The sequence below is a fragment of the Armigeres subalbatus genome, chromosome 1, assembly GCF_024139115.2.
Source record: "Armigeres subalbatus isolate Guangzhou_Male chromosome 1, GZ_Asu_2, whole genome shotgun sequence".
NCBI lineage: Eukaryota > Metazoa > Arthropoda > Insecta > Diptera > Culicidae > Armigeres > Armigeres subalbatus.
Genome location: NC_085139.1, coordinates 86,434,836 through 86,459,446, shown reverse-complemented (window position 1 = coordinate 86,459,446; position 24,611 = coordinate 86,434,836). Strand labels below are relative to the sequence as shown.

At 45.0% G+C, this 24,611-nt stretch overlaps 1 protein-coding gene across 5 annotated transcripts in view; it reads left to right on the top strand.

Annotated features, from left to right (window-relative positions):
* Window positions 1–8,760: 8,760 nt before the first annotated feature.
* Window positions 8,761–24,611, top strand: part of LOC134227817 (zinc finger C2HC domain-containing protein 1C-like) — a 283,047-nt gene continuing 267,196 nt past the window's right edge. The window contains exons 1-3 of one of the 5 annotated variants that reach the window (XM_062709513.1): window positions 8,764–9,035; window positions 23,547–23,629; window positions 23,875–24,255. In XM_062709513.1, the coding sequence (XP_062565497.1) occupies window positions 24,169–24,255 (87 nt within the window). In that variant the 5' untranslated portion in view covers window positions 8,764–9,035; window positions 23,547–23,629; window positions 23,875–24,168. Of the gene's footprint in view, window positions 9,036–9,106; window positions 9,145–23,426; window positions 23,463–23,546; window positions 23,630–23,874; window positions 24,256–24,611 lie in introns of those variants that run through there. The other 4 variants (XM_062709520.1, XM_062709504.1, XM_062709528.1 and 1 more) reach the window with 4 other exon arrangements.

Genomic DNA, 24,611 nt, shown 5'->3' with positions numbered 1-24,611 from the left:
CACGCCCATCTTCACCGTAACTAGGGAGAGGAAGGAAGTGTTGATGTAGTACTTACTTAACGAGAGACCACCGACTTAGCGACACCCTCATAAGTACTACGGTGTTGGATAATGAGGAAGGTATTCGTTGGGTCAGGATTTGCCTGCAGCTGGCAATGTAACCGTGGTAGATCTTACCCCGTAACACACCACGTAAAGGTGTCTACCCAGCATTACGGGTAAACATGAGTATCACTAGTGTTCAATCTACGAAGTACACCGTAACTATGCTCTGCTATACTTTATGGATTACTATTATTGGTCACTTCACTTGGTTCCGGAGTTATTCCGGATTTAAAATGGGTGGAAATTCCGAAATTCTAAATAATTTTGGATGCAGAAGTAAACTTGTTTTCGCTGCGTTACAAGACTGCAACAGCCGGAAACTACATGTTCCGTTGAACAATTTCATTTAGAAATTCAAAAGAAAAATCTTGGAAATTCTAAAGAATTTCCTATAGAAATAAAAGTTACAGTGTAAAGTTTAGATTATTTCCAGTTGAAAATCTGAAGAAGAAAAATCCTCATAAATATTGAATGGCAGCCCAAAAATTGTCCATTAAAACAGATGAAATTATCCTTAAACAATTGAAAAATGCTCCTTAAAAAAACTAATCATTTTTCCTTAAATTATTGAACAAATTACCTTGAAATATATAAAATGCTCCGTAAACATTTGAAAAGTGTACCGTAAAAACGAAAAAAATGTACCGTAAACAATTGAAAATGCTCCTTAGAAAATTTTGTAAGCGCAGATTTCGACAATTTCGAGTTCCTCAAGCCGTGGGTGGTTATAAGAGATATTCAAGTTACAAGATAAAAATTGTCGCTGTCGTGGCTGTCCGGAACATCTTTTGCTGGCGAGGATAGGGTGCTAAATGTCAATGAAGGAAAAATACATACAATTTGACAGTTCGGTACCCAACATGTTTCGGACAGCAGAACAAAGGGAACCGAAGCGACAATATTTATCTTGTAACTAAGATATCTTTTGTGGTTATGCAGCGAAATTGATGAATAAACCTATTAGCATTATATGCAATGTGATTTTAATGAAATTCGTATCGTCAAGCATGTTTATGCGATGTGCAGTTGTATGGGACGTCTGTTTGTCTATGAGCAGTCTGGTGCACAATTTCTTCAACAATGCTTTGAATTGCTTGTAGGCTAAGATTACATTTTGTATAAGTTTATGGAGGATTTCATTTTTTTTACGGAGCACTGTTTTTAGTTTAAGGAGCATTTTCTCAGGTTAAGGAGCATTTTTTATTGGTTTAAGGAGTATTTCTTCTTTTTAGGGAGCATTTTCCTTAGTTTTCGGAGCATTTTTCTGTTGTATAGGGTTACCAAGCAAAACAATCAGCTTCATACTCCAGGGGCTATACAATGGTGCATAAGATTCTACTTTATGACAGCCAATTTCAAGGTACTTTTTTAACGATTTCACAATAATTCTTATATCAATATACTGCGCAATTATCATTAGTTAAATAGCAAATCTTTGTTTTTCTAAGGAGCATTTTCAATTATTTACGGTACATTTTTTTCGTTACACTTTTCGGTACACTTTTCAAATGTTTACGGAGCATTTTATATATTCCAAGGTAATTTGTTCAATAATTTGAGGAAAAATGATCACATTTTTTAAGGAGCATTTTTCAATTGTTTAAGGATAATCATGATTGTTTCATGATGCATTTACCATTTTCCCAATATTGAATATGAAATTCCTTTGGAAAACTTATCAGATTTTGCCGGCGAAATTTCAAAAGATTTTCCCGTAATGTTTAAAAAAATTGAACGATAACAATAAAAAAAATGCCATTCCAATTCAAGCCGCCGCCGCACGGGCAACACGGCACACGCAACGACAGTTCGTCGTCTTTCTTCTTCTCCTACTCCAGTATCTTCTGTGGTTTCACCAGGCCACATTTCTGAAGCCTTCTGCAGCCAACTCGGGCCATTCCACCAGAGTTCGTTTTGAATAATGTCTTCGGGTGACAGTCCTCGAGATATGAGGTCGGCAGGATTGTTTATTCCGGATACGTGTCTCCAAATCCATCCATCTGTTATGGATTGGATCTTCGCCACACGGTTGGCAACAAAGGTTGTCCATGTCGTGGGTGGCGCAGCAATCCATCGTAGCACACTTGTTGAATCTGTCCAAAAGTATGATGGAACCGACAGCCTGGTAGAGGTTTGAACCTTCTCATATAATTGGGATAGAAGAAGCGCGCCGCAAAGTTCAAGCCGTGGGATCGACTGACTTCGTAGTGGAGCCACCTTGGATCTGGAGGATAATAGTCGAACCAATATTTTTCCATTCGCGTCTTGACTTCGAAGGTAGATACCGTCAGGTCGCCATTCACCGTGGGTGCACCATTCACCGTGGGGTTCAAAGCAATTTTGATTATGTATAAAAACATATTGAAAAATACTTTATTTCTTTATCAGCACCATTAAAGAAGTTCAAAAGAATCTTCTCCGAGTAATTACTGTGAAATATAACTGTTCCAACAGCTGTTTTGACGTTAGAGTTTGTTAACATCCTGCGGCTGTCTGGTTCCACCTTTGTTTTCAGCCATCAAGTATAATCTACGCTCGTTCAACATCAGTGGAAAAAGTAAATGTTTTATTGTTCTTTACCTCTTAATGTCCATGCAATTGAAGTGTCAGGTTTGTATTTTGATTTTAAATTAAGCCGAAAATGTCGGTCACACTTCATTCTCCACCAAATAAAAATGCACGGCGAATTGATCCCCCAGAAAATAACTGTGTCCATTCATCGGCCATCAAGTACTATGAATGATACCGCCATAATTTTGTACAGGTTGAGCAGAAGCAATGGTTTTACGGGGATGACTTGTTGGTCATAAGAGTTATGTGACGCTAATGAGCATTGATTTCTGCATCTGCAATATAATAATTGTTTTGATTTTTATTTACAATTATTGTTTTGATTGATTATGTCCTTTCTGTGTTACACTAAAACACATAAACTTCACATGTTTATGCTTAACTAAATGAAAAACGCGAATAACATTTTAAAATCAATGTTTTAATTAATATTTTAATTAATTTAAATGAAAAATTCTTATGCACGGTGAATGGGTACCTTCCCACACGGTGAATGGTGCCCTAACACGGCGAAAGGATACCCTAATATATCACTGAAAAATTATCTACATCCATCTATCTTGCCAAAAACCGATAGTTTCTGATTTCCATTCGAATTAAAACAATTATTTAAGGTTCGTGAAGGTGTTCAAGAGTATAATTTTCAATTGAAGTTATTTGGAGAGCTCTAAGATTTGCTAAATTGCCTAAAATGCACGGTGAATGGCGACTTGACGGTACAGCCACCGTACGCCTTCTCAGAAGCGTCTGAGAAACAATGCAGCTCCACCAAAACTGCATTTGGAATAACAGCACAGCGGTCGACACGAATGTTGTTAAGGAGTGGCAGTTTTTCCTGAAAGTTTCGCCAGATCTCACCCACCCTCGAAGGAACTGGTTCGTCCCAGTCCAAGCGATCACCATTCGGGCCTTGCAGTGTCCACAGTTGCTGCATTATGATCTTTGCGGCCACCGTCGTGGCACCAATAAGACCGAGGGGGTCGAAGAGTGTGGCGATGAGCGATAGGATACGACGCTTTGTATGTGGAATGACCGAATCTAGCGGGGGGATCTGGAACTGGAATCGAAGGGTGTCGGTAGCAGGCATCCACGTTAAGCCCAACGTTTTCACGTATTGATCCGGATCTAAATCAACGCCAGAGTTGTCCTGAATAGCCAAATTCTCTGTTGGAATGCCTTTCAAAACTGTGGGATTATTGCAGGACCACTTTCTTAGTTTGAAACCTCCGCTTTCCATGATTTCCGTCAGTTGAGTTCTGAGGGAAATAGCCGTGCTTACGTCGTTCGTACCAGTGATGACATCATCCATATAGACGTCTTCGAGAATTGCTCGTGCTGCGAGCGGATAATGAGATTCTTCATCAGTAGCCAACTGCTGAAGCGTGCGAGTTGCTAGGAAGGGAGCTGGTTTTGTCCCATAAGTCACTGTGTTCAGTTCATAGACCGTAACTTCATCCTGGGGTGTGAATCGGTAGAGTATCGACTGCAAAGGTCGATCCGTTGGCGTAGTTAGGATTTGTCGGAACATTTTCTCTACGTCCGATACGAGGAGAATCTGTTTCGTCCGACTCCGTAGGATAATAGACCTCAAATCTTCCTGCACAACTGGTCCCACCAGAAGTGCATCATTCAACGCTACTCCGGTTGACGTCTTGCACGAAGCATCGAAGACCACTCTAACCTTGGTGGTGGTACTGGCCTCCTTGACCACCGGATGATGGGGTAGATAACACCTTTTGACTGGCTCCTCGGTATCATCTTCGACTTTCCGCATGTGCCCTAACTTCAAGTATTCGTCCATAAATGTGACGTACTGGTTACGCAAATTGGCATCCCTTGCCAGCCTGCGTTCGGTTCCAAGAAGACGTCGGAATGCGATGTCTCGTGACTCGCCCAATTTGGAAAGCACGTCTTCGTTTTTGGGTAGAGGAACAGTGTAGCGACCATCTACACCTCTTCGGACTCCTTTCTGGAACAAATCTTTACACACTTTTTCCTCCGGAGAATGGGAGTTTGGGAATTCCACCTCTTCGCATGACCAGAACCGCTCAATTAGTTTTTCGAGCTTGGATGTGGCTGAGAAATGGCAGCCTATTTGAAGGGATTTGGTAGAAGACGAGCCACCACAAACTACCCAACCGAATACGGATTCAGTAAGGCTTGGTAGCTCTGTTCCGATCGAAATTCTTCGTCCGGTCTCGAAGAACTCGAAGAAAGCCTCGATGCCCAGGACAATATCGACTTTCTTGGATTGAGAAAACGGGAAGTTGTAGGAATGCGGAACATTGGTGTAGAAGGTGGTTGTTCTTACAAGCCACACATCTTCATCCGGTGGATTGCACCGAATTGTAGCTGGTCTTCACTGCTGTCGCTCTGGGTTTAGGTGGAAGCGTATGTTGGCTTAAAGCCTTGGGTTCCGCCTGCCTTGGCGGGAGAGAATCGAGCACCTGGAATCGCTTGCGAAGAAACTCGGTGATGTCTTCTAATGCATCTTGCTCCTTGGAAGCCGCAAACTCCTCCCAAGCACGTCGAGTGTATGGATCCAGCCGGATAACGAGGAGATTTACCAGTAGAAGGTTTTTGTAATCCGCTGGCTGTATGATTTGATCGAGAGTTTGGACGATTCGATCAAATCCTTCCACAAGAGTTCGCAGCTCGGTCATCGATTCCCTGGAGAGTGTTGGAAGCTTGAACAAGGCTTGGACTTGCTTCTTCTTCAGCAACTTGTTATTGTTGTACCGCTTGCACAGAATATCCCAAGCAATCTGGTAATTCGCAGTGGTTATCTTCAAAGAGTCTACCAGACTCTTCGGCTCACCCTGAAGACACCCTTTCAGGTAATGGAACTTCTCTACCTCTGGCAAGTCAGTTCTCCAATGGATCAACGAAGTGAACAAGTCCCGGAAGCTTAACCACTCATCAATTTCACCGTTGAACATTTGGAGGTTTATCTGCGGCAAACGAATATGGTCTGGGTGACCCTGTATCGCTGGATCACGAACGGATTGCTCCAAATCGTAGTAAAGCTCGCTGATTTTCTTTCGCAGTTTGTCGAAATACTTCTCCTCATCTTCAAAATCTTCGTGTGACTTTAGTTCAACTAAAGCCTCACTAAATTTCTCCCACAAATCATCAATTATTTCTAAGCGAACTTCAACTTGTGACGAAGTTGTCTTATCGCTGAACCCTTCGATGAATTTTCCAATGTCGTCGAAGGAAGCCGTTATTTCCTCCAGCTGTAGTTTCTGCTGCTTCAGGGATGAAGCTTTCCTGGTAGTCGGTGCCATGGTGAGACGTCGTTCGATTGGTAGAAGAGAAGATGGTGTAGTATGCCGCGTGTAGTCTTGCTTCGGCGGACATATACTGTCCTATATTACTGACCTGGCAAAATAGGTAACTGTTCTGGTTATCCAACACTCAATCGTAAGGCCCAACGACGTCACATCCAAATCGGTTTAATAACGGCTCAAGTTGCAATTTAGTTCGAAAGAAGAGGAGAAGTTTTGGTGTAATATCCAAATAAACCTTGGCTTCGGCCGGGCATATACTGTTGCAACCTACCTGGAGGAACAACAGCGGCACCAAACCCGTTATCCGAAAATCCAGACCAAAAGCGAGAAAATTTCAGTGATCGTTTCCACGTACTCAGTTCCAAATTTGTTATTTGTGGCGGTATGAAGAGGAAATGTGTGTATGTAATATCCGTAGAAATAGCTTCGGTAGGACATATACCGTAGAACTAACCTGGAGGACTAACAACTCCGCAGAACCATGTCCGAAAGTCGAGAATGCAATTTGGGTTGATAATCGGCGGACTTGCTCTAACGAGCAGATCAATTATCAGGGCTTGCGTGGCAGTAAATGAAGAGGATGCACATAATTTCAAATCAAAATAGTGTATTATCTGTACGCCTAGCCTCGGCAGTACACATACTAAAAGTTCACTCACCCAGAAGGGAGTAGGATGACTCTCCCTCTTTCACTACTGTCCGCAGCACCCGTCCAATGCTCAATTCGGCCTGGCAATGGAAATTCGTTCCAGTTGGTCCACCGATTGTCCACACGAAAGTTCCTGGCTGGCTTGAATCCACGATTCCGTAGTCCTCACTGACGGTTGTCGTTCTCGATCGTCCAGGCAAAAAATCCAGAGACATTCATCGAAGAGTTGGCATTAGTAATATGCAAGTTTATGCTTCGGCTAGACATATACCGAACTAAAGAGTATTTACCTGGAAAAACGGGTACTCCGACCTGTTCGGTGGTCCAACGCCAGCAGAAGGGTCCTACGAGAACGTCCAGCTAACTCCAGTGCAGTCGATTAATCGGTCAAATGCTCCACCAGTATCCAAACGAATTGACTGCAAATGGTTCCAGATTTTGGCAGCAAAATGGTTCCAAGTTTGATGTTTTCAAAGATGTTTTTGGCGCACTAGTCACAAAGGATGCGAATGTCTCCTTTATCTTCGTGAATATCCTTCCACAACAAAACCTTCCTTCAATGGCGATTCCTTTATGTAGCTCCTTGTTCTGATGGCGGGTAATTAATTGTGCTCCGGTTTGATGGAGATTCCTCACGGGCGCGATGGCGATATTCCAGCGCTGCTTGTCCAAGCAACGATGGCGATATCCCTTCCTACTGGTTCCCGGATCCGGTTCGAAGGACCAAAATGTTTGGTAGTCGACCCTTACCTTCCTTCGATCAGTGGAGCAAATTTGGCTGCCGACTCCAACACTGATGGGACTGTTTGGGTGCTGTTGATTACGGGGAAGGCGAAGTGGGGGAAGCATCCAGCTTCCAGCATCCAGCCAGCGAACACATTGGGTCAAATAGTTCCCGTCTCAGAGTCCTTCAGAGACCATTTAATTCCTTGGGTTTTCTTCCCGTCAAACACAGCACAAAACCGTTTACCGAAACACAATCTTGATTACAAGAAACTACATTTATTTGCACTAAAACACGAATCTTCAAACTACATTTATTGGACTACTTTTACGACTAATCTAACACATAACGAAAAAAAGGGGGGTTTGTAATCGGTGATATACCGTCGGCGATTCGGTTGGAACTGAGCTCACTGCTCATCCTCGAGTCATCAGCTGACCTGCGGTCAGCTCATCGGAGCCGTGTAGAGTCTCTCGTAGACTTGCATCGGCTACCTGGATGCGGTGGTTTCGACCAGTTTCCTTCTCTCGTGTAGCTCTCTCAGCATCGTAGGCTTCGACGGTGCAGAATACATATCAGTCCACAGCAGCAGACATCCTATCCAATAATTCGCGGTACGATCGCGGAGCCAACTAGGTAGTCGTGGTTTGTTTTGGTCATCTATCTCTTCATCTGCAATCGTTCAGGTCCTGCGTTCAGATAGATAGCGATCATCACAGCAGCAATAAGCAAGCTACAGTCATAATCGTCTAGGGGATAGTGGTCCAGCATCGTACACTTACTCTTACTCTTACTCTTACTCTTACAATTCACCTCAATTCAAATCAAATGTTATCACCGCCAGTATTCATCCAGGTTTGTTTTTAAATTGACAGTTCCTTGAATGACTAATACAAAAAAATATTGGTGTTAGGTGTATTGTCAGATGACTTGTACAGACCAGTCCACTCTTTCAACAAATAAAATGGACTCCGCATCACAATTACTCCCAGACACTCTAACAAGTTACTAGCAATTATTCTCAAATAATCGAATTTCTTTTTTTTTTTGTTGAACATAAAATAAAACACATTTTCATACAGAACCGGACATTAAACCACTGTGTATATGCAACACGACGCCACGCACAGTCATGCAACGCATTGAAAAACCTCGCATAACATTCAACTGCATCGCACGCAACGAATGAATCTAACGAAGCAAAGATAAACAAAAACAAACTGGGCCGGTCGGTGTTGGTCGCCTGTTGCCGGCCTCTTCAATGGTTTACTGCGCCACGCCGGTCGCTTCACGAATATACCCACTGCGACAACGACGATGATCGGCCACCCAAATATGTATACGCCGGCTCCACCAACAACTCCGTTCACTACAAGATCCAGGCAGCTGCCGACTCACTTCCCAATCTGACCGATCGGCTCAAGTTTGCAGTCTTCAGTTATTTGCAAACAGCGGTCGCGGCAAGACTTGTTTCTCTATCCGTCCCATCTCGTTGCTCGTTTCCGAAACGAAGTTTCCATTGTTGTGCCGTACTCGTTTATTGTTTTCTTTCTTCCGAGAAAATAGTGTCATGCAAGGTGTCGTGAAGTGCTGATCAGTTACAAGTGCGGAAAAAGCAAACAAAATTGAGAGCACCAACAAAAATTGCAAAGTGCAGTGATTTCATAACGAAAAAGCGGTTGTTCATGCTTACAAGGTAGAGTTACTCAACCGCAGAACGACCACAAACAAAATTCAAATTTTTTGGCTTGTCAAAACTCTATTCAGGCGTGACAACGCGGCGACGACAATAACTGTGGTTTAATGTACCGTGAATTTTAATTAAATTAACGAAACTGAAAAAATGCATTGTACATCCAACGCGAAATTATTGATAAATTGCGAAAAACCGAATTTAATGTGAATGGGGATGACTACCACGCCAGCTGGAGGCATCGCTATGATTCAACGGGAGCGGCGACTACGATGACTGTCTGCGACAGGGCGAAGGCGAGGGTGTGACATTCCGTTACGCCTTTTCGTTCGCGCGGAATGCGAAGCGATGTGCCCTTCCCCGTTTACCGGTCAGCCATGTGTTTATTGTTTTTCGCGGAAGAGAACTTCACATGCGAGCAGTTCATTTAATTAATCAGTGATTCTGGCGCGGATTGCTGCTCGATCGACACATGGAAATGAACGAAATTAATTTTCGACCAAGTTTCGTGCTTAATCCCTGTGGGGGGGTGGACCGGAGTTTGGAGTCAATTAAATGCGGATGGCAAGCGGTGTGCAAAGCTTCGAGCGTTAATGGACTCGCACCATGGCGGGGCGGGGAGATTTGTGAATGCACTCATTGTTTTTCCAAATGGGAGCTGAAAGCACCATTCACGTGTGTTTGATAACATAATCAAACCATTTGGCTGTGCATTTACTCCTATTGGGAGTCGATTAAATGGATCGGAAATGAAGGCAGTCAACATTCGTAATTTTAAATTAAATAAAAGGCTTGTTTGTTAACTGATAGGAAGACGGAATATTTTCAACTATTGTTTGAACATTGTTCCCTAAAAAAGCATTTACGCGCAAATGACTTATTAAACACAAACGAGTGATTCTGATTTGAGTTATACATGTATTTGGATAAAAAGACATATTTTTCAGCAGTATTTTTTATTAAATAGCACGCATTTGACCATAACTGCTATGTTATATTTTAACTGTTTTTTTTTTAATAAACTTGAACAAGAACAGCTTGTAAATTAAATTTAATCCTTCTTGTGACGATAATTGAAAATGGTGAAGACTAAGGGACTAATTTGTTTGCAAAAGTTGTTAACAATTCAAAATTCATTATGCATTTAACAAGGCATAAAAACTTCTATAACTCTGAACTGACAAATATTTTTTCCCATAAATAAAGTGTGGTACAAAAACGTCACAAAATGTAATTTCATACGAATTTATATCTCATGCCTCTGGTATATGATTGAGCGGATAAACCTGTGCAACAGAATTATAAGATCGTTTAAGTGGTACAGCCAAATATAAAATACTGGATTTTTAATAGGTTTTCAACATTGTTGTGGCTAGAATGGGAAATGATATGGTCGTTGTCTACTCTAAATGATAGATCTTATTTTTCAACAATACAAGCTTTTCAACTAGTTGCTTCGGGTTTCTTTTTTTTAATTTACCCGAAAGAGTTGTTGATTTCTCTTGCATTTATACAGGAATATCTTCTAAAGTTTCACAAAAAGTTTCTCAAATTTTTAGTGGGTGTTCTTCAATTTTTTTTAATCGTTTAATTTTAACGAGAAATTCCTCTGAACCCAAAATTTTTTGAAACTTTAAAAATTTCACTGAAAAGTTTGATTCTTTCGACCTCAACAGGTTATTTTTCTGAAAAAAGTTCACAACATTGTTAACTGGAATTACCCAAAATATCATATAAAAATTGTTTGCATATTCCACGGAAAACAGTTTAAAAAAATCCTTGGTAAATTGTTCGAAATTCCGTCGACAAACTGCTCTGAATTCCGTTGGAAATTTATTAGAAATTGATCGTAATTGTATAGGTGAATTCCCCCAAGTTTCTCGAAAAAAAAATCCAAATCCCTAAGGTAATTTTCTCGAAATTAGTTTACACACCTTCAGAATTGTAAATAAGATCGTTTAAGTGTAGGGCGGGCGAATAAAATGAATATCTCTTAAGGGCATGATGTGTTTATACGACCGTATCAATACTTCACATTGAGCCACATCCGAGCCTCTTGAAAGAAGGCTTCCGAGCCTCTTGAAAGGAGGCTTCCGAGCCTCTTGAAAGGAGGCATCCGAGCCTCTTGAAAGGAGGCTTCCGAGCCTCTTGAAAGGAGGCTTCCGAGCCTCTTGAAAGGAGGCTTCCGAGCCTCTTGAAAGGAGGCTTCCGAGCCTCTTGAAAGGAGGCTTCTGAGCCTATTGAAAGGGAGGAAAAGGAGCTTCTGAGCCTGTTGAAAGGAGGCTTCCTGAGCTCTTTGAAAGGAGGCTTGAGCTCTTGAAAGGAGGCTTCTGAGCCTCTTGAAAGGAGGCTTGAGCCTCTTGAAAGGAGGCTCTGAGCCTCTTGAAAGGAGGCTTCTGAGCCTCTTGAAAGGAGGCTTCTGAGCCTCTTGAAAGGAGGCTTCTGAGCCTCTTGAAAGGAGGCTCTGAGCCTCTTGAAAGGAGGCTTCTGAGCCTCTTGAAAGGAGGCTTCCTGAGCCTCTTGAAAGGAGGCTTCAGAGCCTCTTGAAAGGAGGCTTCTGAGCCTCTTGAAAGGAGGCTTCTGAGCCTCTTGAAAGGAGGCTTCTGAGCCTCTTGAAAGGAGGCTTCTGAGCCTCTTGAAAGGAGGCTTCTGGAGCTCTTGAAAGGAGGCTCTGAGCCTCTTGAAAGGAGGCCTGAGCTCTCTGAAAGGAGGCTTCTGAGCCTCTTGAAAGGAGGCTTCCGAGCCTCTTGAAAGGAGGCTTCCGAGCCTCTTGAAAGGAGGCTTCCGAGCAGTGATGGGAAACGTCAAAAAATGTCATGAGGTTGTTATTACTAATTTGCTAATAGATTTTCTCAAAAGTAATTCACAATTCGGATTCTTTTTATTAATTGGTCCTACATCTTTGCCTAACAGATCATTGTTCTAAATACACAGTGTGAGGCATGAGAACGAATTTAAAAATGTCACGGAATGTCACGACATTAATGTTATTTGACACTAATTCGGCTCTCACGTCGCCAGTTTCAGATTTAGAGCAATGACCTATTAGAAAAGTTTTAGTATCCTTTGAGTGCTTTATGTTTATATAAAACAAACGATTGTAAGTTACTTGTGGAAAAAGTTATTAACAAATTAGTGCCATGACATCGATATGACATTTCCGTCACTGCTTCCTGAGCTCTTGAAAGGAGGCTCTGAGCCTCTTGAAAGGAGGCTTCCGAGCTTTTGAAAGGAGGCTTCCGAGCCTTTGAAAGGAGGCTTCCTGAGCCTCTTGAAAGGAGGCTTCTGAGCCTCTTGAAAGGAGGCTTCCAGAGCCTCTTGAAAGGAGGCTTGAGCCTCTTGAAAGGAGGCTTGAGCCTCTTGAAGGAGGCTTCCTGAGCCTCTTGAAAGGAGGCTTCCGAGCCTCTTGAAAGGAGGCTTCCGAGCCTCTTGAAAGGAGGCTTCCGAGCCTCTTGAAAGGAGGCTTCCGAAAGGCTCTTGAAAGGAGGCTTCCGAAAGGCTCTTGAAAGGAGGCTTCCGAAAGGCTCTTGAAAGGAGGCTTCCGAAAGGCTCTTGAAAGGAGGCTTCCGAAAGGCTCTTGAAAGGAGGCTTCCGAAAGGCTCTTGAAAGGAGGCTTCCGAAAGGCTCTTGAAAGGAGGCTTCCGAAAGGCTCTTGAAAGGAGGCTTCCGAAAGGCTCTTGAAAGGAGGCTTCCGAGCCTCTTGAAAGGCCTCTTGAAAGCCTCTTGAAGCCTCTTGAAAGCAGGCTTCCGAGCCTCTTGAAAGGAGGCTTCCTAACCTCTTGAAAGGAGGCTTCCGAGCCTCTTGAAAGGAGGCTCTGAGAAGGCTCTGCCTCTTGAAAGGAGGCTTCCTGCCTCTTGAAAGGAGGCTTCCAAGCCTCTTGAAAGGAGGCTTCCAGGCCTCTTGAAAGGAGGCTTCCTGAGCCTCTTGAAAGGACGCTTCCTGAGCCTCTTGAAAGGAGGCTTCTGAGCCTCTTGAAAGGACGCTCCGAGCCTCTTGAAAGGGAGGCTTCCAAGCCTCTTGAAAGGAGGCTCTGAGGCTTCTGAGCCTTTTGAAAGGAGGCTTCTGAGCCTCTTGAAAGGAGGCTTCCTGAGCCTCTTGAAAGGAGGCTTCCTGAGCCTCTTGAAAGGAGGCTTCTGAGCCTCTTGAAAGGGAGGCTTCTGAGCCTCTTGAAAGGAGGCTTCCTGAGCCTCTTGAAAGGAGGCTTCCTGAGCCTCTTGAGGGAGGCTCTGAGCCTCTTGAAAGGAGGCTTCAGAGCTCTGAAAGGAGGCTTCCTGAGCCTCTTGAAAGGAGGCTTCCTGAGCCTCTTGAAAGGAGGCTTCTGAGCCTCTTGAAAGGAGGCTTCCGAGCCTCTTGAAAGGAGGCTTCCTGAGCCTCTTGAAAGGAGGCTTCTGAGCCTCTTGAAAGGAGGCCTGAGCCTCTTGAAAGGAGGCTTCTGAGCCTCTTGAAAGGAGGCTTCCGAGCCTCTTGAAAGGAGGCTCTGAGCCTCTTGAAAGGAGGCTTCCGAGCTCTTGAAAGGAGGCTCTGAGCCTCTTGAAAGGAGGCTCTGAGCTCTTGAAAGGAGGCTTCTGAGCCTCTTGAAAGGAGGCTCTGAGCCTCTTGAAAGGAGGCTTCTGAGCCTCTTGAAAGGAGGCTTCCTGAGCCTCTTGAAAGGAGGCTTCCGAGCCTCTTGAAAGGAGGCTTCCTGAGCCTCTTGAAAGGAGGCTTCCTGAGCCTCTTGAAAGGAGGCTTCTGAGCCTCTTGAAAGGAGGCCTGAGCCTCTTGAAAGGAGGCTCTGAGCCTCTTGAAAGGAGGCTTCCGAGCCTCTTGAAAGAAGGCTTTCGAGCCTCTTGAAAGGAGGCTGCTGAGCCTCTTGAAAGGAGGCTTCCGAGCCTCTTGAAGGGAGGCTTCTGTGCATCTTGAAAGGAGGCTTCTGAGCCTCTTGAAAGGAGGCTTCTGAGCCTCTTGAAAGGAGGCTTTCGAGCCTCTTGAAAGGAGGCTTCGAGGCCTCTTGAAAGGAGGCTTCTGAGCCTCTTGAAAGGAGGCTCTGAGCCTCTTGAAAGGAGGCTTGAGCCTCTTGAAAGGAGGCTTGAGCCTCTTGAAAGGAGGCTTCGAGCCTCTTGAAAGGAGGCTCTGAGCCTCTTGAAAGGAGGCTTCTGAGCCTCTTGAAAGGAGGCTTCCTGAGCCTCTTGAAAGGAGGCTTCTGAGCCTTGAAGGAGGCTTCCAGGCCTCTTGAAAGGAGGCTTGAGCCTCTTGAAAGGAGGCTTCCCGAGCCTCTTGAAAGGAGGCTTCCCGAGCCTCTTGAAAGGCGGCTTCCGAGCCTCTTGAACGGAGGCTTCCAAACCTCTTGAAAGGGGGCTTCCACGCCGCTTGAAAGGGGGCTTCCAAGCCTCTTGAAAGGGGGCTTCCGAGCCTCTTGAAAGGAGGCTCTGAGCCTCTTGAAAGGAGGCTTCTGGAGCCTCTTGAAAGGAGGCTTCCGAGCCTCTTGAAAGGAGGCTCTGAGCCTCTTGAAAGGAGGCTCTGAGCCTCTTGAAAGGAGGCTTCCCGAGCCTCTTGAAAGGAGGCTTCCCGAGCCTCTTGAAAGGAGGCTTCCAGGCTTCCTGAGCTCTTGAAAGGAGGCTCTGAGCCTCTTGAAAGGAGGTTTACGAGCCTCTGGAAAGGTGGCTTCAGTGCCTCTTGAAAGGAGCTTTCCGAGCCTCTTGAAAGGAGGCTTCCCGAGCCTCTTGAAAGGAGGCTTCCCGAGCCTCTTGAAGGAGGCTCTGAGCCTCTTGAAAGGAGGCTTCGAGCCTCTTGAAAGGAGGCTTCTGAGCCTCTTGAAAGGAGGCTTCCCGAGCCTCTTGAAAGGAGGCTTCCGAGCCTCTTGAAAGGAGGCTTCTGAGCCTCTTGAAAGGAGGCTTCTGAGCCTCTTGAAAGGAGGCTTCCTGAGCCTCTTGAAAGGAGGCTTCTGAGCCTCTTGAAAGGAGGCTTCCGAGCCTCTTGAAAGGAGGCTTCTGAGCCTCTTGAAAGGAGGCTTGAGCCTCTTGAAAGGAGGCTCTGAGCCTCTTGAAAGGAGGCTTCTGAGCCTCTTGAAAGGAGGCTTCCAGGCCTCTTGAAAGGAGGCTTGAGCCTCTTTGAAAGGAGGCTCTGAGCCTCTTGAAAGGAGGCTTGAGCTCTGAAAGGAGGCTTCCAGCCTCTTGAAAGGAGGCTCTGAGCTCTTGAAAGGAGGCTTCTGAGCCTCTTGAAAGGAGGCTTCCTGAGCCTCTTGAAAGGAGGCTCTGAGCCTCTTGAAAGGAGGCTTCTGAGCCTCTTGAAAGGAGGCTTCTGAGCCTCTTGAAAGGGAGGCTTCTGAGCCTCTTGAAAGGAGGCTTCCTGAGCCTCTTGAAAGGAGGCTTCCTGAGCCTCTTGAAAGGAGGCTTCCTGAGCCTCTTGAAAGGAGGCTTCTGAGCCTCTTGAAAGGAGGCTCTGAGCCTCTTGAAAGGAGGCTTCCTGAGCCTCTGAAAGGAGGCTTCGAGCCTCTTGAAAGGAGGCTTCTGAGCCTCTTGAAAGGAGGCTTCCGAGCCTCTTGAAAGGAGGCTTCTGAGCCTCTTGAAAGGAGGCTTCTGAGCCTCTTGAAAGGAGGCTTCTGAGCCTCTTGAAAGGAGGCTTCTGAGCCTCTTGAAAGGAGGCTTCCTGAGCCTCTTGAAAGGAGGCTCTGAGCCTCTTGAAAGGAGGCTTCTGAGCCTCTTGAAAGGAGGCTTCCTGAGCCTCTTGAAAGGAGGCCTGAGCCTCTTGAAAGGAGGCTCTGAGCCTCTTGAAAGGAGGCTTCCTGAGCCTCTGAAAGGAGGCTTCTGAGCCTCTTGAAAGGAGGCTCTGAGCCTCTTGAAAGGAGGCTTGAGCCTCTTGAAAGGAGGCTCTGAGCCTTCTGAAAGGAGGCTTCCTGAGCCTCTTGAAAGGAGGCTTCCTGAGCTCTCTTGAAAGGAGGCTTCTGAGCCTCTTGAAAGGAGGCTTCTGAGCCTCTTGTGAAAGGAGGCCTGAGCCTCTTGAAAGGAGGCCTGAGCCTCTTGAAAGGAGGCTTCTGAGCCTCTTGAAAGGAGGCTTCCTGAGCCTCTTGAAAGGAGGCTTCTGAGCCTCTTGAAAGGAGGCTTCCTGAGCCTCTTGAAAGGAGGCTTCTGAGCCTCTTGAAAGGAGGCTTCCTGAGCCTCTTGAAAGGAGGCTTCTGAGTTTCTTGAAAGGAGGCTTGAGCCTCTTGAAAGGAGGCTTCCTGAGCCTCTTGAAAGGAGGCTTCTGAGCCTCTTGAAAGGAGGCTTCCTGAGCCTCTTGAAAGGAGGCTTCCTGAGCCTCTTGAAAGGAGGCCTGAGCCTCTTGAAAGGAGGCTCTGAGCCTCTTGAAAGGAGGCTTCCTGGAGCCTCTTGAAAGGAGGCCTGAGCCTCTTGAAAGGAGGCCTGGAGCCTCTTGAAAGGAGGCTCTGAGCCTCTTGAAAGGAGGCTTCCTGAGCCTCTTGAAAGGAGAGGCTTGAGCCTCTTGAAAGGAGGTGCCTGAGCCTTGAAAGGAGGCCTGAGCCCTCTGGAAAGGAGACTCTGAGCCTCTTGAAAGGAGGCTCTGAGCCTCTTGAAAGGAGGCTTCCAGCCTTCTTGAAAGGAGGCTTCTGAGCCTCTGAAAGGAGGCTCTGAGCCTCTTGAAAGGGAGGCTTCTGAGCCTCTTGAAAGGAGGCTTCCTGAGCCTCTTGAAAGGAGGCTTCCTGAGCCTCTTGAAAGGAGGCTTCCTGAGCCTCTTGAAAGGAGGCTTCTGGAGCTCTTGAAAGGGAGGCTTCTGAGCCTCTTGAAAGGAGGCTCTGAGCCTCTTGAAAGGAGGCTTCTGAGCCTCTTGAAAGGAGGCTTCTGAGCCTCTTGAAAGGAGGCCTGAGCCTCTTGAAAGGAGGCTCTGAGCTCTCTTGAAAGGAGGCTTCTGAGCCTCTTGAAAGGAGGCCTGGAGCCTCTTGAAAGGAGGCTTCCTGAGCCTCTTGAAAGGAGGCTTCTGAGCCTCTTGAAAGGAGGCTTCCTGAGCCTCTTGAAAGGAGGCTTCTGAGCCTCTTGAAAGGAGGCCTGAGCCTCTTGAAAGGAGGCTTCTGAGCCTCTTGAAAGGAGGCTTCCTGAGCCTCTTGAAAGGAGGCTTGAGCCTCTTGAAAGGAGGCTTCCTGAGCCTCTTGAAAGGAGGCTTGAGCCTCTTGAAAGGAGGCCTGAGCCTCTTGAAAGGAGGCTTCCTGAGCCTCTTGAAAGGAGGCTTGAGCCTCTTGAAAGGAGGCTCTGAGCCTCTTGAAAGGAGGCTTGAGCTCTTGAAAGGAGGCTTCTGAGCCTCTTGAAAGGAGGCTCTGAGCCTCTTGAAAGGAGGCTTCTGAGCCTCTTGAAAGGAGGCTTGAGCCTCTTGAAAGGAGGCTTCTGAGCTCTTGAAAGGAGGCTTCTGAGCCTCTTGAAAGGAGGCTTCTGAGCCTCTTGAAAGGAGGCTTCTGAGCCTCTTGAAAGGAGGCTTCTGAGCCTCTTGAAAGGAGGCCTGGAGCCTCTTGAAAGGAGGCTTCCTGAGCCTCTTGAAAGGAGGCTTCTGAGCCTCTTGAAAGGAGGCTTCCGAGCCTCTTGAAAGGAGGCTTCCTGAGCCTCTTGAAAGGAGGCTTCCTGAGCCTCTTGAAACTAGGCTTCTGAGCCTCTTGAAAGGAGGCTCTGAGCCTCTTGAAAGGAGGCTTCCTGAGCCTCTTGAAAGGAGGCTTCTGAGCCTCTTGAAAGGAGGCTTCAAGCCTCTTGAAAGGCGGCGTCCAAGCCTCTTGAAAGGAGGCTTCCTGAGCCTCTTGAAAGGACGCCTGAGCCTCTTGAAAGGACGCTCCTGAGCCTCTTGAAAGGACGCTTCCTGAGCCTCTTGAAAGGACGCTTCCTGAGACTCTTGAAAGGAGGCATCCGAGCCTCTTGAAAGGACGCTTCTGAGACTCTTGAAAGGAGGCATCCGAGCCTCTTGGAAAGGAGGCTTCCTAACCTCTTGAAAGGAGGCTCTGAGAAGGCTTCTGAGCCTCTTGATAGGGGGCTTCTGAGAAGGCTTCTGAGCTTCTTGAAGGGAGGCTTCTGGCCTCTTGAAAGGAGGCTTCCTGAGCTCTTGAAAGGAGGCTTCAGAGCTCTTGAAAGGAGGCTTCGAGCCTCTTGAAAGGAGGCTTCTGAGCCTCTTGAAAGGAGGCTTCTGAGCTCTTGAAAGGAGGCTTCCTGAGCCTCTTGAAAGGAGGCTTCCTGAGCCTCTTGAAAGGAGGCTTCCTGAGCCTCTTGAAAGGGAGGCTTCTGAGCCTCTGAAAGGAGGCCCGAGCCTCTTGAAAGGAGGCTTCCGAGCCTCTTGAAAGGAGGCTTCTGAGCCTCTTGAAAAGAGGCTTCCGAGCCTCTTGAAAGGAGGCTTCCGAGCCTCTTGAAAGGAGGCTTCCGAGCCTCTTGAAAGGAGGCTTCCGAGCCTCTTGAAAGGAGGCTTCCGAGCCTCTTGAAAGGAGGCTTCCGAGCCTCTTGAAAGGAGGCTTCCTGAGCCTCTTGAAAGGAGGCTCTGAGCCTCTTGAAAGGAGGCTCTGAGCCTCTTGAAAGGAGGCTTCCAAGCCTCTTGAAAGGAGGCTTCCAAGCCTCTTGAAAGGAGGCTTCCGAGCCTCTTGAAAGGACGCTTCCGAGCCTCTTGAAAGGACGCTCCCGAGCCTCTTGAAAGGACGCTTCCGAGCCTCTTGTAAGGACGCTTCCGAGACTCTTGAAAGGAGGCATCCGAGCCTCTTGAAAGGAGGCTTCCTAACCTCTTGAAAGGAGGCTTCCGAGAAGGCTTCCGAGCCTCTTGAAAGGGGGCTTCCGAGAAGGCTTCCGAGCCTCTTGAAAGGAGGCTTCCGAGCCTCTTGAAAGGAGGCTTCCGAGCCTCTTGAAAGGAGGCTTCCGAGCCTCTTGAAAGGAGGCTTCCTAACCTCTTGAAAGGCGGTTCCCCTATATATGTCATTGAACCAGAATACTCATTCAATCAGGCAAGGGCATTGGAATACGGTTCAATTTTCTCATCCGGCATTCCAGGTCGGTTTGCTGTACTTCCGTAAACTTCTAACAACTTTTCACCAGCTTTGGTTTTAAAAATACCCATCCTAGTTATTTCATCAGTTGAAATGATTTGTTTTTCAGTGCTCATAAGACTTTCTATCTACGTTTCTCCATTCGAAGGAAGACATTCCGGAATACCTGATGCGTTGATTGGCATACCGCTCGTGGAGGCCGGTTGATGCCCAAGACATTACTGGCGATGACGTATCGATGCGAGTTCTGCTATGGCGGACATGTTGATTGGCTTCTGGCTGCTGTACCAGTAATTCGACATCACTAGTTTCATTTGGATCTTCGTGGCATATCTTCGTTCTCAATTTTTATTTTCTTCAGTACCTCGTCTCGTGTTCAGTCATGTTCGGATTACTGAGAAAAAACATTAGAAGAATATTAGTAGTGTTGCTATGGTAGTTGTTAGAAGTTGCAAATAGAAAAAAAAAAGTGCAAGTACTTGTGGCTGAGTAGAGCCGAGCGGTAATCATCAGAATCTCTGCCTTCCCCATCGGAGTAGGCATTAGGATATATTTGAATTCCACCTTAAAGTTTATTACAGAGCATCTGCCTTTTCAATCAGTACCCATGTTCAAGGATCTCCGCCTTCCCTATAGGAGTCCCAATTTCAGGACCTCCGCCTTCCCTTTCGGAGTCCGAAATATGATTCGCATATTTCATTTAGAAGCTTATTATTATTATTTATCTTTATTAATGAGATTTTCGGCCCTTGGCCGGCTCATCTCGATTTAGAAGGTTTTATTGCCTTTATTTTTTATGATCACCGCCTTCCTCGTCGGAAACTGAATTTAAGGATTTCCGCCTTCTCAATCGGGATCCATATGTTTTAGAATATTTGTCTCTATCTGAATAATAACTTCCCTTATCAGTTCTTTCCGTTAAATCGGAGTCCTTAGATTGTTTATTATTTCAAGGGTTTCTATGATCATTTGCTTATGATAACATAATTATACTTGATTATTTAATTTATTTTCTTGTTTTGGCAAATTAATTTGAATTTATTTATACATATCATTATTCTATCAAGCCACATTTATACGTACCAATTGGCCGTGTAAATTGATTAATTTCGAATATCTAAAACAGTATGGAAATTTTGTTGAAGTTTTGACTATAGGAATTGTGATACTTTTAAATTTCTCATTAACATATGTAATTGGAATCTCGTTAGGCGAAGATGATTGAGCAGTCACAATGTTGTAGGGCGGTTGGTTGTTACAACTTACATTTCGTTTAATTTCACTGCGCAGTATAAACCTCAAAACTAATCCCTTATAGGTACCCGAAACAGCGTTTGAAGGTCACCACTTAGCTGCTGTCAATGAATTTAATCTTCATACCACCAATCATCTCCAAATCTGGACAATCTTCCCTTTTTCGTCCCCGCGAGCTCAGCCTATTGATGGTGTCATTACTACCATTTCAGCCGCAGTTTGTTGCTCCTCTCCACAGATCGATTCAACTAGGTCATCGCACGATCCATTTTTCTATCTCGTATTCGACTGGTTGGTGGTGGAACAGGTCCCGCCAACAGCCAGAGCAAACGGTCGGCGCTGGTGCATTCCCACGCGTCTAATGTCACTTTGTTTCCGCGCCACACGGAGAACGAACGTTTCGACAAAAGTCGCCCCCATCCGACCGAAACAAACTAGTACCGACTACGAGCCTCTTGAAAGAAGGCTTCCGAGAAGGCTTCCGAGCCTCTTGAAAGGAGGCTTCCGAGCCTCTTGAAAGAAGGCTTCCGAGCCTCTTGAAAGGAGACTCTGAGCCTCTTGAAAGGAGGCTTCCTAACCTCTTGAAAGGCGGTTCCCTATATATGTCCTTGAACCAAAAAACACGTTCAATCAGGCAAGGGCATTGGAATACGGTTCCATTTCCTCATCCGGCATTCCAGGTCGGTTTGCTGTACTTCCGTAAACTTCTAACAACTTTTCACCAGCTTTGGTTTTAAAAATACCCATCCTAGTTATTTCATCAGTTGAAATGATTTGTTTTTCAGTGCTCATAAGACTTTCTATCTACGTTTCTCCATTCGAAGGAAGACATTCCGGAATACCTGATGCGTTGATTGGCATACCGCTCGTGGAGGCCGGTTGATGCCCAAGACATTACTGGCGATGACGTATCGATGCGAGTTCTGCTATGGCGGACATGTTGATTGGCTTCTGGCTGCTGTACCAGTAATTCGACATCACTAGTTTCATTCGGATCTTCGTGGCATATCTTCGTTCTCAATTTTCTATTCTCGTTTCGAAAAGCTTTTATTTTCTCGTGTTCAGTCATGTTCGAATTACTGAGAAAAAACCATTAGAAGAATATTAGTAGTGTTGCTATGGTAGTTGTTAAAAGTTGCAAATAGAAAAAAAATATGCAAGTACTTATGGCTGTGTAGAGCCGAGCGGTAATTATCAAAATATCCGCCTTCCCCATCGAAGTCTGCATTAGGGTATATTTAAATTCCACATTAAAGTTTTTTACAGGGCATCTGCCTTCTCAATCAGTGCCCATGTTCAAGGATCTCCGCCTTCCCTATTGGAGTCCCAATTTCAGGACCTCCGCCTTCCCTATCGGATTCCGAAATATGATTCGCATATTTCATTTAGAAGCTTATTATTATTATTTATCTTTATTAATGAGATTTTCGGCTCTTGGCCGGCTCATCTCGATTTAGAAGTTTTTTTTGCCTTTATTTTCTATGATCACTGCCTTTCTCGTCGGAAACTGAATTTAAGGATTTCCGCCTTCTCAATCGGGATCCATATGTTAGAATATTTGTCTCTATCTGAATAATAACTTCCCTTGCCAGTACTCTCCGTTTATTCGGAGTCCTTAGTTTGTTTATTATTTCAAGGGTTTCTATGTTCATTTTCTTATGATAACATAGTTATACATTATTATTTAATTTATTTTCTTGTTTTGGCAAATTAAATTGAATTTATTTATACATATCATTATTCTATCAAGCCACATTTATATGTACCAATTGGCCGTGTAAATTGATTAATTTCGAATATCTAAAACAGTATGGAAATTTTGTTGAAGTTTTGACTATAGGAATTGTGATACTTTTAAATTTCTCATTAACATATGTAATTGGAATCTCGTTAGGCGAAGATGATTGAGCAGTCACAATGTTGTAGGGCGGTTGGTTGTTACAACTTACATTTCGTTTAATTCCACTGCGCAGTATAAACCTCAAAACTAATCCCTAAAACGAAACAGCGTTTGAAGGTCACCACTTAGCTGCTGTCAATGAATTTAATCTTCATACCACCAATCATCTCCAAATCTGGACAATCTTCCCTTTTTCGTCCCCGCGAGCTCAGCCTATTGATGGTGTCATTACTACCATTTCAGCCGCAGTTTGTTGCTCCTCTCCACAGATCGATTCAACTAGGTCATCGCACGATCCATTTTTCTATCTCGTATTCGACTGGTTGGTGGTGGAACAGGTCCCGCCAACAGCCAGAGCAAACGGTCGGCGCTGGTGCATTCCCACGCGTCTAATGTCACTTTGTTTCCGCGCCACACGGAGAACGAACGTTTCGACAAAAGTCGCCCCCATCCGACCGAAACAAACTAGTACCGACTACGTATCCGCGATTGGAAGTTGATACTTTATTGCTTTAGTTCCTATTGCGAGGAACGTGGGCAAAAATCACAGATTAATCCACTTGGCAATGATGCTGAACTTAGGTGATTGATTTTTCGGCTTGATTTACCATGGACCGAATGCACATTTCTACGATTCTTACTCCGTGACTCACCAAAATCAGTAAACTAGCATAATTGTTCAATTGATCGACAGATTCTGTCAAATCTTTTTAATGTTTAAAAAAAATCGTTTTTTAATCATTAATTGCATTCGGAAGCCAGCTATGAAAAAAATCAACTGAATTGAAAATCTCATTGATTTTCATTTCTAAAAAAATCAAAGAAAACATTTATAAATCTCATTGGATCAATTGAATACTGATCGCCATTTCGAATTCAAGTCCGGATAATTCCCAAAAAGAAAACGAAAATGCACATGCACAAATATTTTGTCCATAGAAAATTTACTTTAATGTCGCATTTTTATTTCTATTTCTAATATTATTTAATTTAAGTCGCATTTTTATTTCCAATATTTCATAAAACTTCAGATTTTCTACGGAACTTTTATATTCAACGAAAGGAAAATCTGCAATACTCGGAAAAGCTCAGCTTTTCACCACAATGTCGATAAACAAGAAAGGCAAAATTGACAATTTGCAACAGCTATAAACCCGAAAATGGCCGGCTTCATACCTACGCCATGATCGCCTTCGCCCAACGTCGTCGTCGTCGTTCAAAATGACTCACTGAAAGACCGTTCAGTTGCAAAAAAAAACTTCACATCAGTTGGCGTACCGAGGTTCCACAAACGCACATTTACCGGTCTGTTTGCAACCCGATAGAGTTAAGTGAAATACATATAACGAAGATTCATTGCTGAGCGGTTATTTTTACGATCAACTCAAGGAAGTCGCCGTGAAATCACTTTAAAAGAAGAAGTTTACTTAAACCAGGAGTATCGCTTGCGAATATCATCCGGTGACTACGCGGTGAAGATCGTTTTTCATGATAGGGGAAACGACGAATTTGACGGGTTTCGGTCTATTATGGTCTGGGGCGGAGTTTCTATGACCATTTTTGCTTCATTTGGTTGAATCAATAAATCAAATGGCCAAATCTTAAAAGATTTCAAACCAAAACCCCTGCTAGTAAAAGAACAAAACCTGCCATTGCCGCCATTTCCCCTATTTTATTCCAACACGGCCACTGATCTCGAAAACACGTGCGTGTGTAGGCAAATAATCAATCGCAGTAAGTTCCGGATCACAAATCGTCAATCAGTGTCAGTGCCAAATCCGATCGACAACTCACGTGTAAACGAAACAGCGAGAAGTGCGCCATCAGTCGAAAAGTGGTGCGTGCGGTGGCGAGAGCGAGTGCAGTGCCAGGCAGTGGTGAATCAGCCAGTAGTCAGTGTTTGCGGTGCGGTACCAGAAGAGCCATCATCAAGGTGGAAAAGATCGGGTGACAGAGAACAACTTTTTTTTGTAGCTGGCTGCAACAAGTAAGCGTGCCCCCCGGACCCAATATGGCGACACAAGGCCCGACAACGACGGTGACGGCGATGGCCGGAGCCACCCCCGCCGGTATGACATCAAGGCTTGCACAGATGCAGGTAAGTGGCCTACACAAGACGACGACGACGAGTGTGCTTTGTGCGTGCGTCGTCGCGCGCATTTCCCTGTATGTAAATATTATGGGCTGGAATTGTCAGCCGCTCGCAGAATGCGATATTTTTTAGCTACTTTAAAAGAGGTGTTACTGCATCGGCTAAGGTAAGGTCGATCGAGGTAATTTATGACCTAAAGTATTTTTTTTCTTCGAATTATTCAATAATGGTTGCAGAGTGGATGACATCATTTATTTACCAATGCAAACGCAATCCGAATTGGTTTGACAGCCTTCAGTATTAGATTTTGATTTATACCAGTTGCTTTGGCTTGTACTGCAATGTTTGTCTGAACGACAAAA